The sequence below is a fragment of the Anopheles bellator genome, chromosome X, assembly GCF_943735745.2.
Source record: "Anopheles bellator chromosome X, idAnoBellAS_SP24_06.2, whole genome shotgun sequence".
Taxonomy (NCBI): domain Eukaryota; kingdom Metazoa; phylum Arthropoda; class Insecta; order Diptera; family Culicidae; genus Anopheles; species Anopheles bellator.
Genome location: NC_071287.1, coordinates 6,380,309 through 6,398,728, shown reverse-complemented (window position 1 = coordinate 6,398,728; position 18,420 = coordinate 6,380,309). Strand labels below are relative to the sequence as shown.

Here is an 18,420-nt window from a genome sequence, read left to right as displayed (position 1 = left end):
TGGTTGGGAAGGGAGACGGGTGGGCATAATAAAACTGTGAGCAGTCGTTTCTTGGGCCGACATCGACCGAAAGATGTCGCCGCGTCACGCAGCCCGGGAAAATGGCAAAGCCTTCTTGGGGAAACCTTGGACAACTTCCTTCCAGCGGACCACACCACAAACCCGGAACGATGTACCCCTAATTTGTGTCATTCTGTAATATCATTTCACCCCCTTCCTCGCTCCCTCTATCTTCCACTATCTCTCTCTCTCTTTCTCTCTCTCGGGAACTATTAATCTTTGTCTGTTGCTGCCTCAGTCACGATGGAAAAGTTGGCGGAAAGGCGTGGACCATCCGACCCAACGAGGTTGACAATAATTTGTTTGTTTACGAGTAACCTGCTTTTTCCGGAAGCCGATCGGCAGCGAAGCGTGGAGTGTGGCTGCTTCGCGAAGGTAGTTACACCGAAGCAACCTCTCCCCCTTCCCGATCCATTTCCAGCACCGCGCATTCCTCTCTCCACCCGGTCCAACAGTTAAACGACACGCAAAACCCAAATTTTGTGACTAATGTGAGTTCCAGATATAGGTCTGGGCTGCGCCACTATCACAGGGCTGAGGGCTGCGGTCGTAACGCAACTAGGTCCGGGATCGGATTTCGCCAACCGATGGCTCTAGCTTTCAATTTAGCGCTCATGGGAATGATTTATTGGTCACCACCATGTGTAGCCAAAGATTTCTAGCTCAAGTGTTGGCAAACGGCAACTCTCACGTTAGGGGTTGGGGTTTGAACACTTTCGACTTTTGTGTCGTGAGTAGTGCGAAAAGTACAGAGTGCACGGGAGGGGGAAGTCCTCCGAGTCCGGTGTAACGAGGACACTAGGAACTGAACTGCCCAAAACCCCTTTGGGATTGAAGATTGAACACCCAAATCCACACCCAGGCAGGGCAGTTATGTTTGCTTTATTGTTTATTGTTTATTGATTTAATTGACCTGGGCCATCGCACCGATTGGTTACTCCATGATCCAGGTCTTTGGATAAACGTACCAGGCTGTTCAATAAGTTTTAAGCTTCAATAACAGAGGGCGCTGCTGGTATTTTTTTGTTGTTGTTATTATGGTACACTCTTCATGTGAACGTAAGTGAAGTGTTTCATTTCAATCTGTCACTTCATTCTTTGTATCGTGCGCAGACCTTCCAAATCAGTTTAAAAGTATTTTTCTTTTAAGCCTTTTTGAAACCCTTTCTTTTTTACCTTTTTTTATAAACCTTTCTTTTCAATTTATGAACGAATGTTGATAGCATATAAGGACTGTTTGCCTTCAATCGGTACAGCAGAAACATGTATTGAAAAGCCTTGAAGACGATCCACGTCAAGAACGCCCCAAAAACAGTAGCAACACCTGAATCTTGAGTCAAAGAAAAAGGGCTAGGGAATGGTGTGAACCTGTTACTTCTGGCTCCGAAATGAATTCATGTCCAGAACTCGGCCAAGAATCAGCGGTGTTAGCATCAGTTGGGCTTGGGGTGCGAAAGGAAATTTGTTTGTGAATTACTTGCAAACTGGTACGGCAAAAAAAATGCCGAATATTATTGTAATCTTGATGACGTCAAAATAGCGATGTGGAAGCACACTTTGCAGCCCTTCCCAGACTCTCTTCTTCAGGGATTCTTATTGAATCGTCAAACTGATTGAACAACCCAGTGTTATCGGGACTACCGCAAACCACCGAGTGCAGTCCTATGTTGAAGCAGGGTTCTCCTTTTTTTTGTTTGGTGCTCGTCGTTTGTCTCACATTCTGACCGAGCAAAAAGGAACTGAAACAAGTGGTTGATTGATAGGTTGATGGTTGATTGGTTTAAATTGAGACGCCCCTGGTATTGCTAACCATAAACGGGCGGCTAGATGCCTCACATCCAAGTGAACACGTGTAAAACGGCTGACGAACTTCCGTTGGCTGATGGAACAAGAAATAGACTGAACGATTTCATGCATGTGACAGGCGCAATCCTGTTCAACCAATTGTTTCAAAGTAGGAAGAACGATAATAACTCATGACGACACGAGTATCGAATCCTCTTTGTGAATCAAAGTATGGTTAGCAAAAGGATACAAAAACCGTTTACAGTCGGAATAGTTCAGTGAAGAAACAAAAATTTTTTTTTGTAAACAACTGTCCAGCAAATAGATCAAACTGTGGCCCCAAAAGTGGTCCCAAATGGACTGAATCTAATCATGGACCAAACACAGAACCATCCTGCACGGTGATAAGGAAAGAATTTAGTTATCTTGAATCCTACCGTGTTATAGCAGCATCCAGAACTGGCTCTACGTAAAAAATCCAAACGGGGAAAAATCCAAATCCAATGCGCTGTAGCATAGTCCCCAAGCAAACCTAGCTCCTTAGTCTGTAAACCACTAAATGTCACTGAACATTTGTGAACACACCAAAAAGCCGGACCGAAGTCAGGAATCGTGGGATGGCAGGAACGTCAGGAAGGCCGTCCGTAGGCCGTTTCGATGAAAGCTAGAAGCGGTGTGTAATGCGGTTACGTGCTTACGTGGGCTTGCTCCTTGGCCCGTGACCTCCGTTCGATCAGCTTCCGGTTTTTCCAGTCACGCAAGCTCTCATCGGCGATGCGCTTCCGTTCGAGACGCTTCAGCTCGGCGCACCAGAAGATCGGATGGTCGCTCGGGTTGCATGAACCCATCCACCCACAACCCACAGGAGCGAGAAGAACCGAATCCTATCCGTTCGGGTTAGGATACCCAGTGAAGATCCGGAAGATGGGATCAGGTTGGCTGCTGCTGCCCGTTGCTACTAGCTACTACAGTTCTTCAGTGGTCATTCCGAGCACGATCCACGATGCGCGTCCCCTCTCATCGTTCCTCACACCACCACCACCACACGCGCGAGCACACGCACACACACGCCGACACACACGGGTGGTGTTTACGTTTCGGCGGATCGGCCCCAATTTTTTTTTGGGCCACAGGATCTACTGCTCAGAATCTGCAGCAGGAAGTTCCGGTCGCGCCCACCGTCGGTGCCGAACTGTTCGTCCGGCCCGCCGCCAGGAGCCAGAGCCACAGAGAGAGAGCGCGCGCCCGCGAAATGGGGGCATGGGCTTCGGCTTTGTTTTCGCCTTCGTTTGTCGCGCCGCGCCACACCGCGCGTTATCCTTGCTGCGCGTTGTTGCAGCATGATAAAAACGACCCCCAACCCGGGAAGGGAAGGAAGGATGCGCACAGGATTTTTGCACAAACTACAACTGTAACAACGGGTGCGGTGGGGAAGGTTAGGACGCGGGGCTCCATCGTGTAGTAGTGCTGGAAACGTGTTCTTCGATCCAACAGTGCCCCGGAAAGCTCCGAAGACTCGCGGCGGATTAAAAGGCGCGGCGGGTTGCGATTCAAGGTGGTGCAGCACCCACCCGCCGGGGGCAGACGGAAGCGGGCCGGAGGGAAGCCGAGGCCGCGTCCAAGGATACTCCTCGCTCAAGGATGGGTCGCCCAGTGCGGCGTGGTGTGGCGTGGCCCCGATTTTGGAGTTTCGAGTTTTTCGCGTGAATTCAGCCAGGATTTTCGGGCGAACAGTGGGCGGGGGAGGGGGAGAGATGGCCTAGTTTCGTGGCGGGGAGGCCAACCCCTTGTTTTAAGGGGGCCACGCCATGCCCCAAGGGAAAACTTGAACCTCTGGAGGCTCCGGCGAGCCTCGTATCCCAAACCGTATCGTGTCGTGCAGCGCCTGTCACAAGCTTCAGTGTCACGTGCTGTGCCGCTAAAAATGTGTGCGGTCCACAGACAACCGGCCGGCCAGGCGGGACTTCTCGGAACTCGGAAGTTTCCAAGGTTTCAGTTTCGCAATTTCGCCGCAGCACGACCAACATCAGCCAACATTTCTGGTGTAGGTAGCGTCGGCAACATCGACGGTTCCTTCTTCATTTTCAAAGCAAATAGGGGGGCCACCGATGACCAAAACCTTGTGCTGGGTATGCACTGGCTTCTCTTGCATAACTTCTGTGTGAGGCCCAAACACTTAAATAAAAAAGGAAAATTAAATTAAATGAGTTGTTAAAGTTGTAACCGTGTACAGTTTTTTCAGTTCAAGACTCACCGCCAAACGTCCAATAATCGGTGGTTTAAAATCCGAAACACTTGATGGGCCACCCCAACTACACAAACCCTAAAGGATCACCAATAAAAAAATATCGAACGGAGGAGCGGCCTTGTTTGTTTATATAGAATCATATATATTTAAATAGTACGAAAAACAGTGGGCATAAAAAGGTCACGAGAATCGTCCTGGCGAGCGCACGCCTGTGTTATACCGGAAGGGTCCCGCGCGGGGCCGTCTTCCGTCTTGTTGCTGTTGCCGTCTTGAAGCTGCTGCTGTTGCTGCTGCTGCTGCTGCTGCTGCGGTGATTCTTCCCACCAACTGCCGGTTCCGGTTACGCGGGCGCGCGCGCTCGATTATAATGACAATTAAATTTCCCACTTCAAGCTTCCCGCGACCCTGCACCGATTTCGATTGCACGATTGCGCCTCCTCGCTCTCCTTGTGCTGATATATTTTATTCGCGGTTCCGTGGCGTGTTTCATGCGTTTTGTATAAGAGACGCTCGCAAGAGCAGAAAATTAAAGGCAGAGTTGTTTCAGCCCTTCATTCCGGGCCTCTTCTCCAATTCGAGGGCTCGTGTTGTTTGTTTGTTTCTTTACTTTTAGATTGTTCCGCTGCTCATCGTTTTTGGCTCATCTAACTGCTGCCTCGTCATACTACTGTTTCGTTGCGTTTTTTTCCTTATCTCTCGCGACGTTTGTTTGAAATTCTAGCTGCGTACAGTTCAGAAGGCTTTTGGCAGCGTGTTACCTTTCAGTAGTGCAGTGTCTCAAAAAAGTTTTATGTATTTTGTTTCTTTTTCCGGGGGGGTTCGGTTTGCGTTTTTCCCCTGCGTTTGCCTGCGGTGAAACCAGCCGTTTCTCCAATCACACTATCAATCGTTTTCCGTGCGTGGAAAAGGGAAGGAAAACGGAACACTCGATATGCACTTGCCTATGCCTTGCTTTGCTGCGGCTTCGCGGCGGCAATCCCAGTGACGGGGAAAGTTCTGCGGCAGAGAATCCTTGTTATCAGTAACTATTTACAGTTTGGAGCCTTCCAAACACAAATTTTGTTTTGCTCGACACGCGCTCGCGACCTCCAGCGCAGGCGCTAGGTTTAAAACCCCGCATTGAAACGATAAGCGGCGGTAAAAGAAGAAGAAGAAACCAGTTATACAATAATTGAGCAGAGGCATGTTACTTATACTACACAGAGCCAAAACAAAAAAAAACGATCAAGGTCAAAAAAGGGGTAATGTTAACCCGCGTGCTCCCTTAGTGTGGGATGGGATTCGTTCGTTGTTGGTGTGCGCATTATAGTGGGGCATAGTGGAACTGTCGAAGGACGAGTGTCCGTATGCAAGCGCAGCACCACACGCCTGCACCACTTTCGTCGTCCTTGTTACGCTTCTACGCGCTACCATTACCTCGTTACCTACCTACCGTCACCCGCTAAACGATCCTACTAATCGAATACTAAAGCCGGTTGCGTACTAGCGCACCGCCGCACCTTGCGACCAGACCCCGGACCCAATACCCGAAGAAGTCGGGGTTGCTCTGTTCGTTAAAAGCACAGCACATCGTTGTCTTGCCGTTATGATTCTTAGTTGTTTTTTTTTTAACGAACAGCGCACGCCAGGACGAGAAAGCGGGTAGGCTGCTTTCTGTAGGCAGGGGAAGGCGCGAAATGACTTCTATCAAAGCTACTAGCTAGTCCAACCCGCTCGGAAGCCCGTTGCAAGTAGTAGCACTAGCCCCTTACACCTAATACACGTCACGCAATACGCCGTCGTGATCCTTCGTCGTCATTGTGGGCTACACGCGTGCTTTTCCTGATGATTTGTGCTAACATTTGACAACTGGTTCAATTGCCTACAAATCGAAGACTGCGCGCGACACGTGTGGTCACGTCTCACCCGGCTATTTACAGGAAGATCGCAAGATCAAACAAGCGGAGCTGTGACCAGTTTTACCTAACTAGCTAACGCTAACGCTATTTACTTACACACAATGTCGCGAAAGCGAACCATAGCGAAAGGCACGGGTTGCTGCTGTTGGTGTGGTTGGTGTTAGGTGTTGGATTAGGTGGCAACCTTCGCACCGGGTCCTTGCGAACCACCCTACCGAATGAGCGCACTGCGCGTTCCTCGTGTGTTTCTGTTAATATTTCTAGCTAGCCTTCGGAGACCCCGGAGAACGGATTCCACGGATGTGAATAAATAACTGGGAAACGGATAAAGCAAAGCAAAATCTTTTTGGTAATGAAACAATAGGCTACACTGTCTGGTCTGGTCATTGGCTAACCCTGTACGTGTGTGTGTGTATGTGTGTGAACTTTACGTACCAGAACGGTTTGCTCTGTACTGGGCCAGGGGGGGGGGGCTTAACTTAAAGAGCAATACCGGCAGCGGCAGACCGGGCCGGTGCGCGGTGGATGCATGTTTTTTTTCGCTTATCCTATACATTCGGATCCAACTCGTCGTGGTCCTTAACAATAACTTCCGGGCTTGTGTCGCCAGCTTTTCTCTACCCGCCGTCTAAGAAATCATTGCACGTAGTTACTATCTGTTGTACGTTCACTAGAATAACGCTCTCTCTCTCTCTATCTCTCTCTCTATCTCTCTCTCTTTCTCTCTCTCTCTCTCCCTATCTCTTTCTCTCCCTCTCTCTCTGCTTCTCGTTCATTCGCAGGAGGTTGACAAGGCTACGGTTAAAAAGAAATACACATCAGCAGGCACGCACACCCGACACTCGATAAAATGAATTAGTAACTGTCAAAAAAGGGTAGTAAACGAACAAAAAAAAACAAATACACTCACAAACACACTGCTGGTTATAAAACGCAAGTACTATATCTTAGTCACCTTCACCCTTGTTCGCTTGTTCGAAACAAACACTTCCTCACATAAAATATTCTCACCCAAAACATGCAACATACACGCTTGATCCCTTGACGCTTCTCTCTGTTTTCCGATGAGTTTCGTTCTAATCAGTTCCACCGTTCATTCACTGCGAATACCGCTCTGTAAGTCTGCAAGTCGGTATTAAATTAATGTTTTGTTTTTTTTTTCACCCTAGCTTACAGCTGTACTTTGCATGTTTCTGTCTTTTCCTTGTGCACTAAGTTTGTTTTAAAAATTTTGCAGAGGCGAGTGCATTCGATACACTGTATAGATCGAAACGGGCAAATACAAAACCTATATTAATAGCTACGAAGAACCGTAATTCACAGAACGGAACGAAATGTAATAATGAAAATTGTATTAGGTGTTTGAATTGAAACATGTTTTTGATAGCTACTGTCATTACGCATCTAACGCTGTATAGATTGTTTGGTGAAAGTGTAAACAACGCCTATTTTAAGTATTTGAACATGTCAAGTTTTGTTCCTGATATAGCGGTTTTACGGGGAGTACTTTTTCACTAATACTTGCACGGCAGAGGGGTTCTTGTACCGAATCGTCACTGGTGATTAAAAGGGGAGTTATTACAAGAATCTTAAGCCCAAAAAGGCCTGGATACAGCTTGGTGAACCATGTCCATCGCAACCAAAGCGAAATTTTCACTTTGCAACGGTTATTATGTGTATACGGTATGAAAGGTGTGGTGTATTTTGAGCTTTCAAAACCTAATAAAATTATCGAAAATATCCGATGGGAACTGTAAACCCCCCTGCCGTATTCACCAGATGTTGCTATTTCGGAATAGTATTTGTTCCGTTACGTGAGTAACGATTTGGCAGCACTTATTATGAACGTATTAAAAAAAGTGGTTCTGAGGGGATCGCTGATAAAGATAAGAAGTTCCATCGACACAGAATCGAGGAACTACCTAAACGATGGCAGAAAGTAGTAGCTAACGACGGACAATACTTTCATTAAGGTAGTCATGCGTTTTGTCATGCTGTAGCTAGGTCACAAATGTTGAATAAAAACTGAAAGAATTAATTCAAACACCTAATACCAAGAGAAAGAAATGTGGGAAACAGAAAGTAACTCCAGAAAGCCTTTCAAATATCCGTTCTGTTTTCTCTATTTTGCTATCCCAACTTTTTTTAATGTCTCATCATGCAGGAAGAAGTACTAGAGCAACTCGCGTTTCGCCTGCCTCGAGGCAAGCAAACCGATCGCTCGCTGCCTGCTATATTGCCTAGCGTGATACCTTACATCCTAAATTAATAATGCTAGAAGCTAGCCAATTCGTACAGGTAAGATGATACCAAGTTCCCCAGATCGCTTTCGCTTGTGATGCTTAATATGCGCAGATGCATCAAATCATGTACAAATATATCAACCTTTCTCCAAGCCACTCTCATTGGCAAACCAATCTAATGACACGATTTGAAACAAAACAAGCGACCCATCCAGCAAATTTCGATGTACATATAAAAACAGCATTCCATTTTGTTGCTAAAAACCAGCAAATCATTCGTCCATTTGTTAGCAGTAGCTATCTGTATCGTTCCTTCTTTCTCTCTATCTCTCTCTCGGCATTTCCCGGCGTCGGCTCCAAATGTGTTCCCGGTGGTTGTTTGGGGTAGTCACCGTCACAGAGTGCCACTGTATCGGTGACGTCCGAAGGACCGGCCACCGGATCTTTAACCCGGGCGGTGGTGGTCGGCTTTCCGTTCGCCATCGATTGCACTACTTCATGCGATTCAGGACGAAGTCACCGACCACGATCAGTCCCTTCTGGTACGGCGACTCGCTGATCTGCGAGGCAAGCCGGAGCGCCTCTATGCAGTGCTTGCGTGCCAGGAAGCGGGTCTGTTCGAGGCCCTGCGACTGGTGCACGAGCTCGTAGGCCCGCTCGACGTCCCCGGGTTCGCGGAAGCGACGCAGTATCATTGGGTTCAGCTCGGGAAACTGTGGCACCGAGAGAGGCAAAAAGTTTAGTCTCAGCTTGCTTGCTTCACAGGGAAAGTCTCGGGAAGCTTACCTTCTCACAGGCGAACAGTACCGGAGCGGTGGCCAATCCCAGCTTCAGGTCGGCGGCGGCCGGTTTGCCCATCGCTTCCGAGCTCGACACAAAGTCCAGCAGATCGTCGACGAACTGGAACGCGAGCCCGAGATTGCGCCCATACTGGAAGCTCAGCTCAGCCATCTGATCGTCGGCACCGGACAGGACCGCTACCTGTAAAACGTACAACCAACACAATGTTTGTTAAAGCCTGAGCCACCGTAGCTACTACAGCACCCGCTGATTCCAAACCCCCGCGGCTTACCGCCTTCAAACTGTTGGCTATTAGCGATGCCGTCTTACGGTAGGTCTTCGTGAAGTAGTGGGCAAAGCGTTCGTTTTCCGTTTCCTTCGAGCCGAGCTGCATAAACTCACCCTGCACCAGATCGGTGAGCACCTAGGGCAAGTGGAAAGAATAGGGATAGGAAAATGACGCAATGCCGGTTATGACACAGGCTGGAAATTTATATACGTGAAAAGAAGAATCATTGGTTAAATCATTCGTGCCTCCGTTGATGGAGTAAGAGTCGGTAACGCTTCCCCCAACTTTGCCCGTAAAAACACACGTCGTTACAGAAAGCATCAGAGATTAAGATTGTGGCTGGTGCAGAAGAAGAATACTATTTTCTATTTGCACTAAGTCAACGGGCAAACAAAACAACACACAGATAAGTATAAAATTGAACCTTTACCAGCTCCCCACGAATGTACGCCCTTAGTAGCAAGAAGCATTTTGATCCTAAGATTATTTAAAACTAGTAGTCCCGTGCGGCGTTTCACGAAAGTGTGGGCGACGTCAAAAAGGGTAGCCCCCACCGGACACGCTTCGGCACATCCGCCGAAACGAAAAAGAGAGGAACACCGCGGCATGACCGTGACCGTCGCCCGAACGGGTATAGCCTTCCCATCAGCCTTTTGAGGCTTGAGAAGTTGGTGCGGCCGGTCGCAAGTTCCACAACCCCAACCATCGGTCCGAACCATCGTCAAAAGTTCAGCCGCACGTGGCTTAATAGGCCATTATCTTTCGCTTTGTGTCCGCACTTCACACCCGGCGGGGGGGTTGGGCGGGTGGAACCACGGTACTTGTTAGTACCATCGTATGTTTACAACCCCCGTCTCAGTGAATGCAATTAACTGCGCGCCACGGCTCTCGGGGTTCCCTGAATCCTACGGAGGGAAACGGAACTTGACCGCACATGCCGTGGAAAGTGCGTAGAAAAACGAGTGTGTTGAACATTTTTTAAATGGCGATCGAACGCGAGTGAACGTAACTTGCTTCGTGCTTCCTCGGTTGCTCTCTAGGTCATTCGACTCGGCTCGCACGGCAGCGCGTGTCATCGGTACACACGATTGATCGACCTGAAAGCAAACCCCAGAAGGAAGGAAAAAAAAGCGGGCAACTACATGGTCGTTCCGGCACCACCCTGCTGTACCTTCCAAGGAATCAGCGAAACAAAAAGAGAGATTTCATTTCGCGGACACAACCATTCGCGGCGGGTCGGTCGCGGCGTTCGGCGACCCTGTACTTTTGTTTGTTCCGTGTTTTGTTTTTCGTTGATTCGGGCAGCGCACTGGGCAAAGAAGATGCCAAGGAAACCCACGTAAGGACTAGGAGATCCACCTTCGACAACCGAACCAACCACCAAGACGTTAACACGACGAGGCACGGAAATTTCGCCCATTCGCTAGCTTCGTGGCGAAGTTAAGCCGAACGTCGGAAGTTGCTCATACCACAGTCTTGAAGCCATTCATCCAAGCTCCAAGACGTCGGCATGGTTTGACAAGTTCGTCAAATCGAAAACTAACAAACCACGATACGATCCTCGTTCAGTTACAGCACACCCTAGCTCCCTAGAGAGCCCGGGAGTTCGTCGCCTGCTCGTGCATCGCTGTCTTTGGTTTGTATTTTTCAGATACGAACCCTTTTTTCCCCGTTTTTTTTGGTTTTTTGACACACCAATTTCCCTTTGTTCTTGCCTTACTCCCTCTCTCTCACACACACATACACAAACATTTCGTTCCATTCTTTATCATTTTCCCAATCGCAGAATTGCGGAAAATTAAGGCGTAAGCTAATAATAAACCAAACGGAACAGCGAATGACGCGTCGTGTTAAAGCGTATTTGATGACCCCGAAGGTGACTCGCGTCTTACAGATGCGGATAAACTTTGGATTGGCGTTGATTGGATCGCTCTCGTGAAGCGGATGACCTTGTATCCGGGTGGCATTGTTTACCGACAGTACCGACGACCGAGCTTTTCTTGCTCAGCCGTGTGTGCGAGGCTCCGCTTGACTGCAGACGCTAATTGAGAATGCATTTCCGGTGCCCATCGGTGACGGTGAAATTGAGCAGCATTTGAGCAGCACCATATTAGCCTACTACCCGCCTAAAGTCACACAGCTAAAGAGCCATCGGCATTGAATGACCCTTCGGGCGCTAATCGAACGAAAGGACGCGTTTCGACGCCATCTGTTTTCCAGCGAAGCACGTCCAAAACCGAACCGAACCGAAGCGTACAGAGAGGCCGCCTCTTAAACGATCACTTAATGTCAGGGCCAGCCGTTTTGGCGCACAAAACACGAAAAAATGCCACCAAAGTTGCTACCGTAATTAGTTACACAGTACCCCACCAGACTCTACGGAAGTGGCGCTACGCCGGCTGCGGAAGGTGTGAGCATTAGGAAGGCCACCGAAGCATCACCACTCGGAAGGAGCCGCTGCACGCTGCAGCGCTCGGAACTTCATTTTCAGTTCCGCATCGGGAACGGGAATCATTGTGTATCTAGCGCTTCCGACCTTCGGATCTTCCTGTTCGGGTTTCCTCGGATTCTCCCGGAGTGTAGGATTTCCAGTCCAGGCAATCCTGGAAACAATTGTGGCTATTAGGGCACACACAGCGATCATGAGTTACGTCGGCACCCGACTGGCGACGGCCCCTGGGTTTCATAACTTCAAAACTGGCGGCCTGGAATTCGTCGGTAAACTAAGCAGGAACATCGCTATAAACCGTAAAGAAAGCCTGAACGGCCGGATGAATGGATTGGTTGAAATGCAGCCATGCTCAGGCGCAGCGCAGGCAATAAATAACGCAACACGCTGCGCACTTTGGAGAAAGCCGCGCCGCCCGCGTAAGTGACGAGCTCGTAAAACGCCAGGCAGGCAGGCAGGCATGTGCTCGGTGGGGAGGGGGGGCGTTGTTGCCCGATAAGCACTTCAGCACATTATTTTCGCTGACGTCACCTTGGCGGCCTTGTTTGGCGCGCAACTTTTGGCCCGAAACCCAAAAACCAACATTCGCGAATTGGCGCGGGGTCGCTCGTCTCGGTAACACCCGGACCAGGAAACGAAACGAGACGGTGTGTCGGTGGTAGTTGTGACGGGCGCTGCCTCTGCTTTTCGCAACTTCTCAAATGTAGTAGCTGTTACAAAGTAGGCACAGTCTTAGGATAGAACTAGAGATTTGCTTAAAAGTCAAAGAGCATCTCACTGGCTTAACAAACTTATTCTGTTTTTTGCCACTATGAACCGAGATATTAGGACTTTGAACTGATTCATGCAGTTTTGCTATACATAGCACTACTCACTAATTGTCTCAATTTTGTACTGTTCGCCATTACTTCAATATGAAGAAAACTCCTACCGCGAAATTCATCGTATTTTAACGGATGTTTCTCGACAGCATGATTTTGCTGAGAGAACGTGTCAGATGTGACGCTTGCGCGATTTAAAAGCCCGGTGCTTTTGGCCTTGCAAGATCCAGAGCGACCTGCCGACAGCCAAGACAAAGGTTCACGATGAAGAAACGGGTTCGTCACTGGTGATGAAAAGTGAATTTATTACAAGCATCCCAAATGCAAAAACGGATGGCAACCTGCTGAACCAGGTCCATGGCAACCAAAGCTAAACACTTACTGTGCAAAGGTTGTTCTGGTGCATACGGGGGGATATGAAAAGTGGGGTGTAGTGGGAGCTTTTAAAACCTAATGAAATTATTGAAGGACAATCCCATCATCAACAATTAATGCATTTGGGCTTCTGATTGGATCACTTCTAAAGATGGGGAGTTCTATCGTCACGGAATCCGGGAATCAACCGAAAGATGGGAGAAAGTAGTAGCTTTTGTTTTGTTGTAATTTGGCTACAGTTGTCGAATAAAACTCGCATGAGTTAATTCAAAGTCCTAATACATAATACATCAAGCTGAGGGTTCCGTAAAAAAACAAGGACGAGGTATACGTTTCAAGTGTTAATAAACCTTCGCTGGATGGCTCAAAACCGTACAGAGGATCAATGGCTCAATCATCACCTGCAGCAGTACGGTGCTCACAATCACCTGCCCATTGCTGTTCACTCTCCCCCTACAGCTCGTAGACCGTGAGATGGTTTTCGTGTAGCGCTCCATTGACCGAAACCCGGTCGGTAAAAGTGGGGGAAATTCTTACGCCGCTCCCGCCGATAGGCGAAAGTTTCCGGCTTGTGGTGCGCGAACATGTTGTTCGGCACTTTACACGCAAAAGTGAAAGGAACGTGGACCGCGAGCGCGAGAGAGCGGGCGCGCGCTCGGTCACTGATCGCAACACCGCGCATTGCGCGGTTGTGGTGTATCGAAAGAGACACCGACGACGATGACGGCGCGATGCGACATTTTTTAAATTCTTCGACCCGGAAAGTGGCGCTGAAGTCTACGCGGCGGCACCCCGCACGCGGAGACTTCATTTCGGCGTGAGAAAAACTCCCAGAAACAATCCCAGTGAAGGTGGTAAACAAGCTGGCAAGGGAGAGAGCGAGAGACAGAGCGCGACTCCGGCGGGTGAAATCACTGTGATCCAGTGATAGCAACACAGCCGATGGTCTGGGTTAGAAGCACAAGGCATAGTGCCTTCAAAACTCTTGGTAATGGATTGATTAGATATAATCCTAGCCAACGCAAAACCGATCGCAGTGGCTTACGCTAGCCGATAGCTCCCTAATATGCTGCGTGCGCGCATGTGGAACAATGTTATGACGTAGCGACACGCAACGCACACATAACAACAATGCATAAAATCAACACTCTTCAAGCCGCCAGCCAGTGCGCTACGCTGAGATTGGAATTTTACTTCCGTCAGTCGTCGCGCCGTCTGCTTCACGGCGCTTCGGCGCGCTGTCACACAACTTTCACAAAACTCAACAGATGTGCCTACAAAGTTCCCTCGGCGGATCTCTTTCAACCTTCCCATCCCAACCCATCCAGTGACCTCCCCTTTCAATCGTCCCCTTTCTTCCGCGGTCCGCGGTGGTTATTGGTGAGCTACCTTTCAGGCCTTTAACGTTCCGTTTATGTTTTTTGTTCGATTCGCCGTATCCACACGATATGTTCACGCTGGCTGACTAACAGCTAAGGCTTCTCAGCCTGCCGCGCGGCTGTTATGCCCTCCCCCCGCCCCCCCAAACCCTTCCCTTCCCACACAAACGCACAAACAGATTTTGGCATATCTGATCGATCTTCCGTTCCGAAGCTTCCGACCAGCACGGTGATGGTCGCCAGGCGCGCTGATAAATCGCTGGCCGTGGAGAATCAATCATCATCATCAGAGCATCATCATAATCGTTGTCTTGCTCTTCGTCGTCGTCGGGGCGCACGACTCATCCCGCGCAAACGCAAACGCTTGTGTCAAGGCTTCACAACACACCACTGTCCCCGTTTCCGTGTTCGTTCCGGATCTGGCTCCGGCAACCATCGATCGTATCCGTCATCTCACCTGACTGAGGATGTGTGTCACTTCGTCGTGCTTCAGGCGGGCCAACAGCATCGAGGCAACCGAAAGGATGTAGTCACCGGCTTGTGTCACCTAAAACAAAGAGCAGAGCGGTCCATCAATAAATAGAGGCTAGATATAATGGTTTCATCTAAACAATTCGCCCATTCGTCATCGAGGTTGTGCGAGGGGTGCTGCTACCAGCATTAGGTAAGAAGCGGACTCCACGGATGGCCACTGGCGCTGGATAAGAGAGTAAAAGGCTCAGGATGCAAGCATTCCAAGAGCATGGTCGGGTGTGGCGAAAAACTATAGCGCATCTATTTTCGCAATCTACTGTAGATCGCAAATTCTCATGGATCAGAACAGTAGCGTAGAGTGGAGATCTGAATTTAGTGTTTAATGCCACACGGAAACAACTCATAATAAATGATTCCATTCAAGTCCCACCCACATATACCCAGTAGAACCTTTCTGGCCGTTAGTCATCATGTGGTAATAGGTTCGAGCCGCTTCGCCCCCCCTGCTATGGCCACGATTGTTTTCGCACAATATTTTCGAGCGAAACAGACGTTTACGGCCTTTCAAAAGACCAGACATCGAGCAACTAATACTAACGTAGAATAGCTTGTGGGCCAAGTGACAACCTCGCTTTCTCCTGCACCGAACGTGACGTAGCGCGCTCGCGTTCGAAGCTCTGAATTGAGCACAGCAAGCAATGGCGAGACCATTTTTGCCACCGGTACTGCTGTTACTACTTTTCCAAGTACAACAACTACTACTACTGCTGGTAGCGAAAATGCGTCAACGAACGCCATGCTAATAATGATGCGCTGATGCCCGGACAAAATCGGATTGGGACCAATTAACGGCCAAGCTACCAAGTTCGCAGCAATTAGTAGCGCTCCTCCTGCTACTTCTACCCTCCAAATGGACTTGCTTCGGTCGGTACAAATCAAGGTCGGGCCACCTACCAGTCCCGCACTAACGACACTCACGCGCGCGCGCGCGCGCGCGTGGACTGACAGATGTTTCTGGCGGTTGTCCCGGTTGTTAGTCCGAGATCCGGGGAGCTCCTCGCCGTGGAGCCGTGCGTGCCTGGACGACTTAAGCGACCGAACCCCGTTTCATGAATGACAATCAGTGCTGCCGCCAATGCATTACACACCAGCTGCTGCTGGCCGTGCCAGGTCATGCGCGCTGCACTCTGTCCGGCGCTGGTGCGGTTTTCGGTGTACCCAGTTTTTTCGCTTGTACCCACGTGTTCCGTGTCTTCTGGCTTGTCCACTGGCAACCGGAGAAGGCGGATGTGAAGCTACACGCGCCGCGAACTTGTATGGTAATTTATTCTGCTCCCATCGCCGGGGACGCGGATCAGTGTTTCAGGTGTTCGACAAGAACGGCCGGCCAAAACCTGCCAAAGCCAGGGCTGTGTGGTTGGATTCCTGTACGCCGCCGCAAGTAGCAGCGTGGCGCTAACACATTTGACGTCTGGTCGGATTTCAAGGTTTCCCGACCGACCGACCGCTAAACGATCCCGGAGCTTCCTCGCTGTATTACAGGTCCACAGTTCGAAGAAGAACCAATCGTAGCATTTTGTATAGAGCTCATATAGATTACTGTTGAAGCTGGAATTCGTCTAAGACTAGAGTCTATATCTAGACTAAATTAAGAAGACTCAAATACAAGTCCAAAGATAGAAACTGTATGCAAAAACCAAGACTTTCTTCGTTCCTGTCACGGGGGGGGGCTCACATAACCGGGTTCGGGTGTTCCCCAGATCTTTCCCTCAAAACACGTACTGCTTCACGCAGCACAGTCTTCAGTGGTACACTTGATGATGCGTGCTGAGACTGACTGACATCGATACAAAGCTCAGCAGTGTACCTTCAGAGAGCGTTGTCCCAAAACCTGATGTTGCTGCTGCAAACACTGTCGCTGCAACGCTAAACCAGATTGACATGTAGGGCGGGCGGGCCCGTGTGGCCCGACACCAACATCTGGTCCGGACCGGACTCTGACGTAAAGTCGGCCCCGAACGCCAATTTAAAAGTCACCAATCGCCGCGGTCCGGCTGTGTCTCGGCTTGGCTGAAAGAGCTCACCAAATGGCCATGTTTTGTTTGTTGTTATGTTGGTACACTCTTCATGTGAACGTATGTGAAGTGTTTCATTTCAATCTGTCACTCCATACTTTGCAACTTTTAAACAAGCAAAAGAATTTGATGAACGAATGATGAAAGTGTATGAGAACGCCATCGCCTTCAATTGATATAGCAGAAAGATATATTGCTGAATTTAAACGTGGTGCAATACAAGCCTTGCCAACGATCCACGTCAAGGATGTCCAAAAACAATAGCAACACCTGAAAACATAGGAAAAAAAACAGGAGAAGAGAAGCCCTAGGCCCCTAGTGACTTCCATCTGTTTCCAAACCGGGAAAAAAATATCATTCGTGTAATGCGTTGTTTCGGCAAATGATGATGAGGTCATGATAGCGCTGGCGCAGCGTATTTTGCAGCCCTTCAAGATTCTTCAGGAATGGAATTCATCAACTAGAATCTCGTTGGAACGCGCAGTGTACGATGTTCACGGAGACTATATACTGAATAATAAAGCCCATTGCAAACCACATAAAATTGTGTCGTTTTGCTTATCGAACGGGTAACCACACACCAGGCCACCCCGAGGACTTAAGGCTGTTCACCTCTGCTGCTGGGCTGCTGCTGCTGCTGCTGCAGCTGGGAGAGGAACATACCTTTTTATGGTTCCAAAGGACGTTCACGCTCGGCTTGCCGCGCCGGGCGAATGACTGATCGATGACATCGTCGTGCACTAGGCTGGCGGTGTGAATCATTTCCGAAATCATCGCTATCTGCCGCTGTGCGCTCACTATGTTGCTGGAGTTGGAAGATGAGAAGGATAAAGAAGGCAAACAGAGGACACTGATTAGCAGCGGTTGAAGCGCGATTTTGGGTGAAATGGATGAATGAATTGTGTCAGAACCGAATTTCTCAACGTCAAGCATCGTCTCGGCGATTCCTCGTTTTGAGGTAGGTTGCAAAATGGCCGCCGCCGCACCGTACTGGACTGTTGCCAACGGCCGGTCAACCGTCGCTCAGCTCAGCACGCACCTTGCTGCTCGAGTTCTTGAGGTGTGATAGGTACTCATACAAGGTGTTGCTTGGGGGGATCGCTCAGTTTTGGGGACACCAGGCACACACCTGCCGGGTAACCGGATCTCTATCACGCGCGATCGCCAACAGGCACGCCCATACAACAATGGCATGAGCTCCTGAATGGGCACGCAAATATTTGCAGATCGATCGATGCTTCTCATCTGCTGCCTGTCTGCCGGTCGAAGAATGCCGTTCACGTCAAGATATGAATATTAATGCCCTGCGCAATGCAATGAACAAATCAAATCCCCGCGTACACCGACACAGGACGTGCCCGGGTGTTGTGTCAAGGCAACACTTCCCCTAATCAGCTGGCGACCATCATCACGCGACTCTACAGACCAACACTGTCATCTTGACAGCCTAGATTTTGACATTCGGCCACTCCAGAGGTATCAGAAGCAGAGCAACCCCCCACAGCCGTGTGCAATATTATCTTCGACCGCATCCAAACCCCATT

The 18,420-nt window shown here is 49.3% G+C and overlaps 2 protein-coding genes across 2 annotated transcripts in view; both read right to left on the bottom strand.

Annotated features, from left to right (window-relative positions):
* The window catches only part of LOC131213397 (translation initiation factor IF-2), a 4,872-nt gene extending 2,179 nt beyond the window's left edge, over positions 1–2,693 (bottom strand). The window contains exon 1 of the mRNA XM_058207432.1: positions 2,544–2,693. Coding sequence (XP_058063415.1) covers positions 2,544–2,693 — 150 coding nt within the window. The remainder of the gene's footprint in view (positions 1–2,543) is intronic.
* Positions 2,694–6,902: 4,209 nt separating this feature from the next.
* LOC131213396 (all trans-polyprenyl-diphosphate synthase PDSS1) overlaps positions 6,903–18,420 on the bottom strand; it is a 27,158-nt gene continuing 15,640 nt past the window's right edge. The window contains exons 5-9 of the mRNA XM_058207431.1: positions 17,540–17,681; positions 14,785–14,874; positions 9,307–9,438; positions 9,021–9,215; positions 6,903–8,947 (exon numbers count right to left, since the gene is read on the bottom strand). Coding sequence (XP_058063414.1) covers positions 8,726–8,947; positions 9,021–9,215; positions 9,307–9,438; positions 14,785–14,874; positions 17,540–17,681 — 781 coding nt within the window. The 3' untranslated portion in view covers positions 6,903–8,725. The remainder of the gene's footprint in view (positions 8,948–9,020; positions 9,216–9,306; positions 9,439–14,784; positions 14,875–17,539; positions 17,682–18,420) is intronic.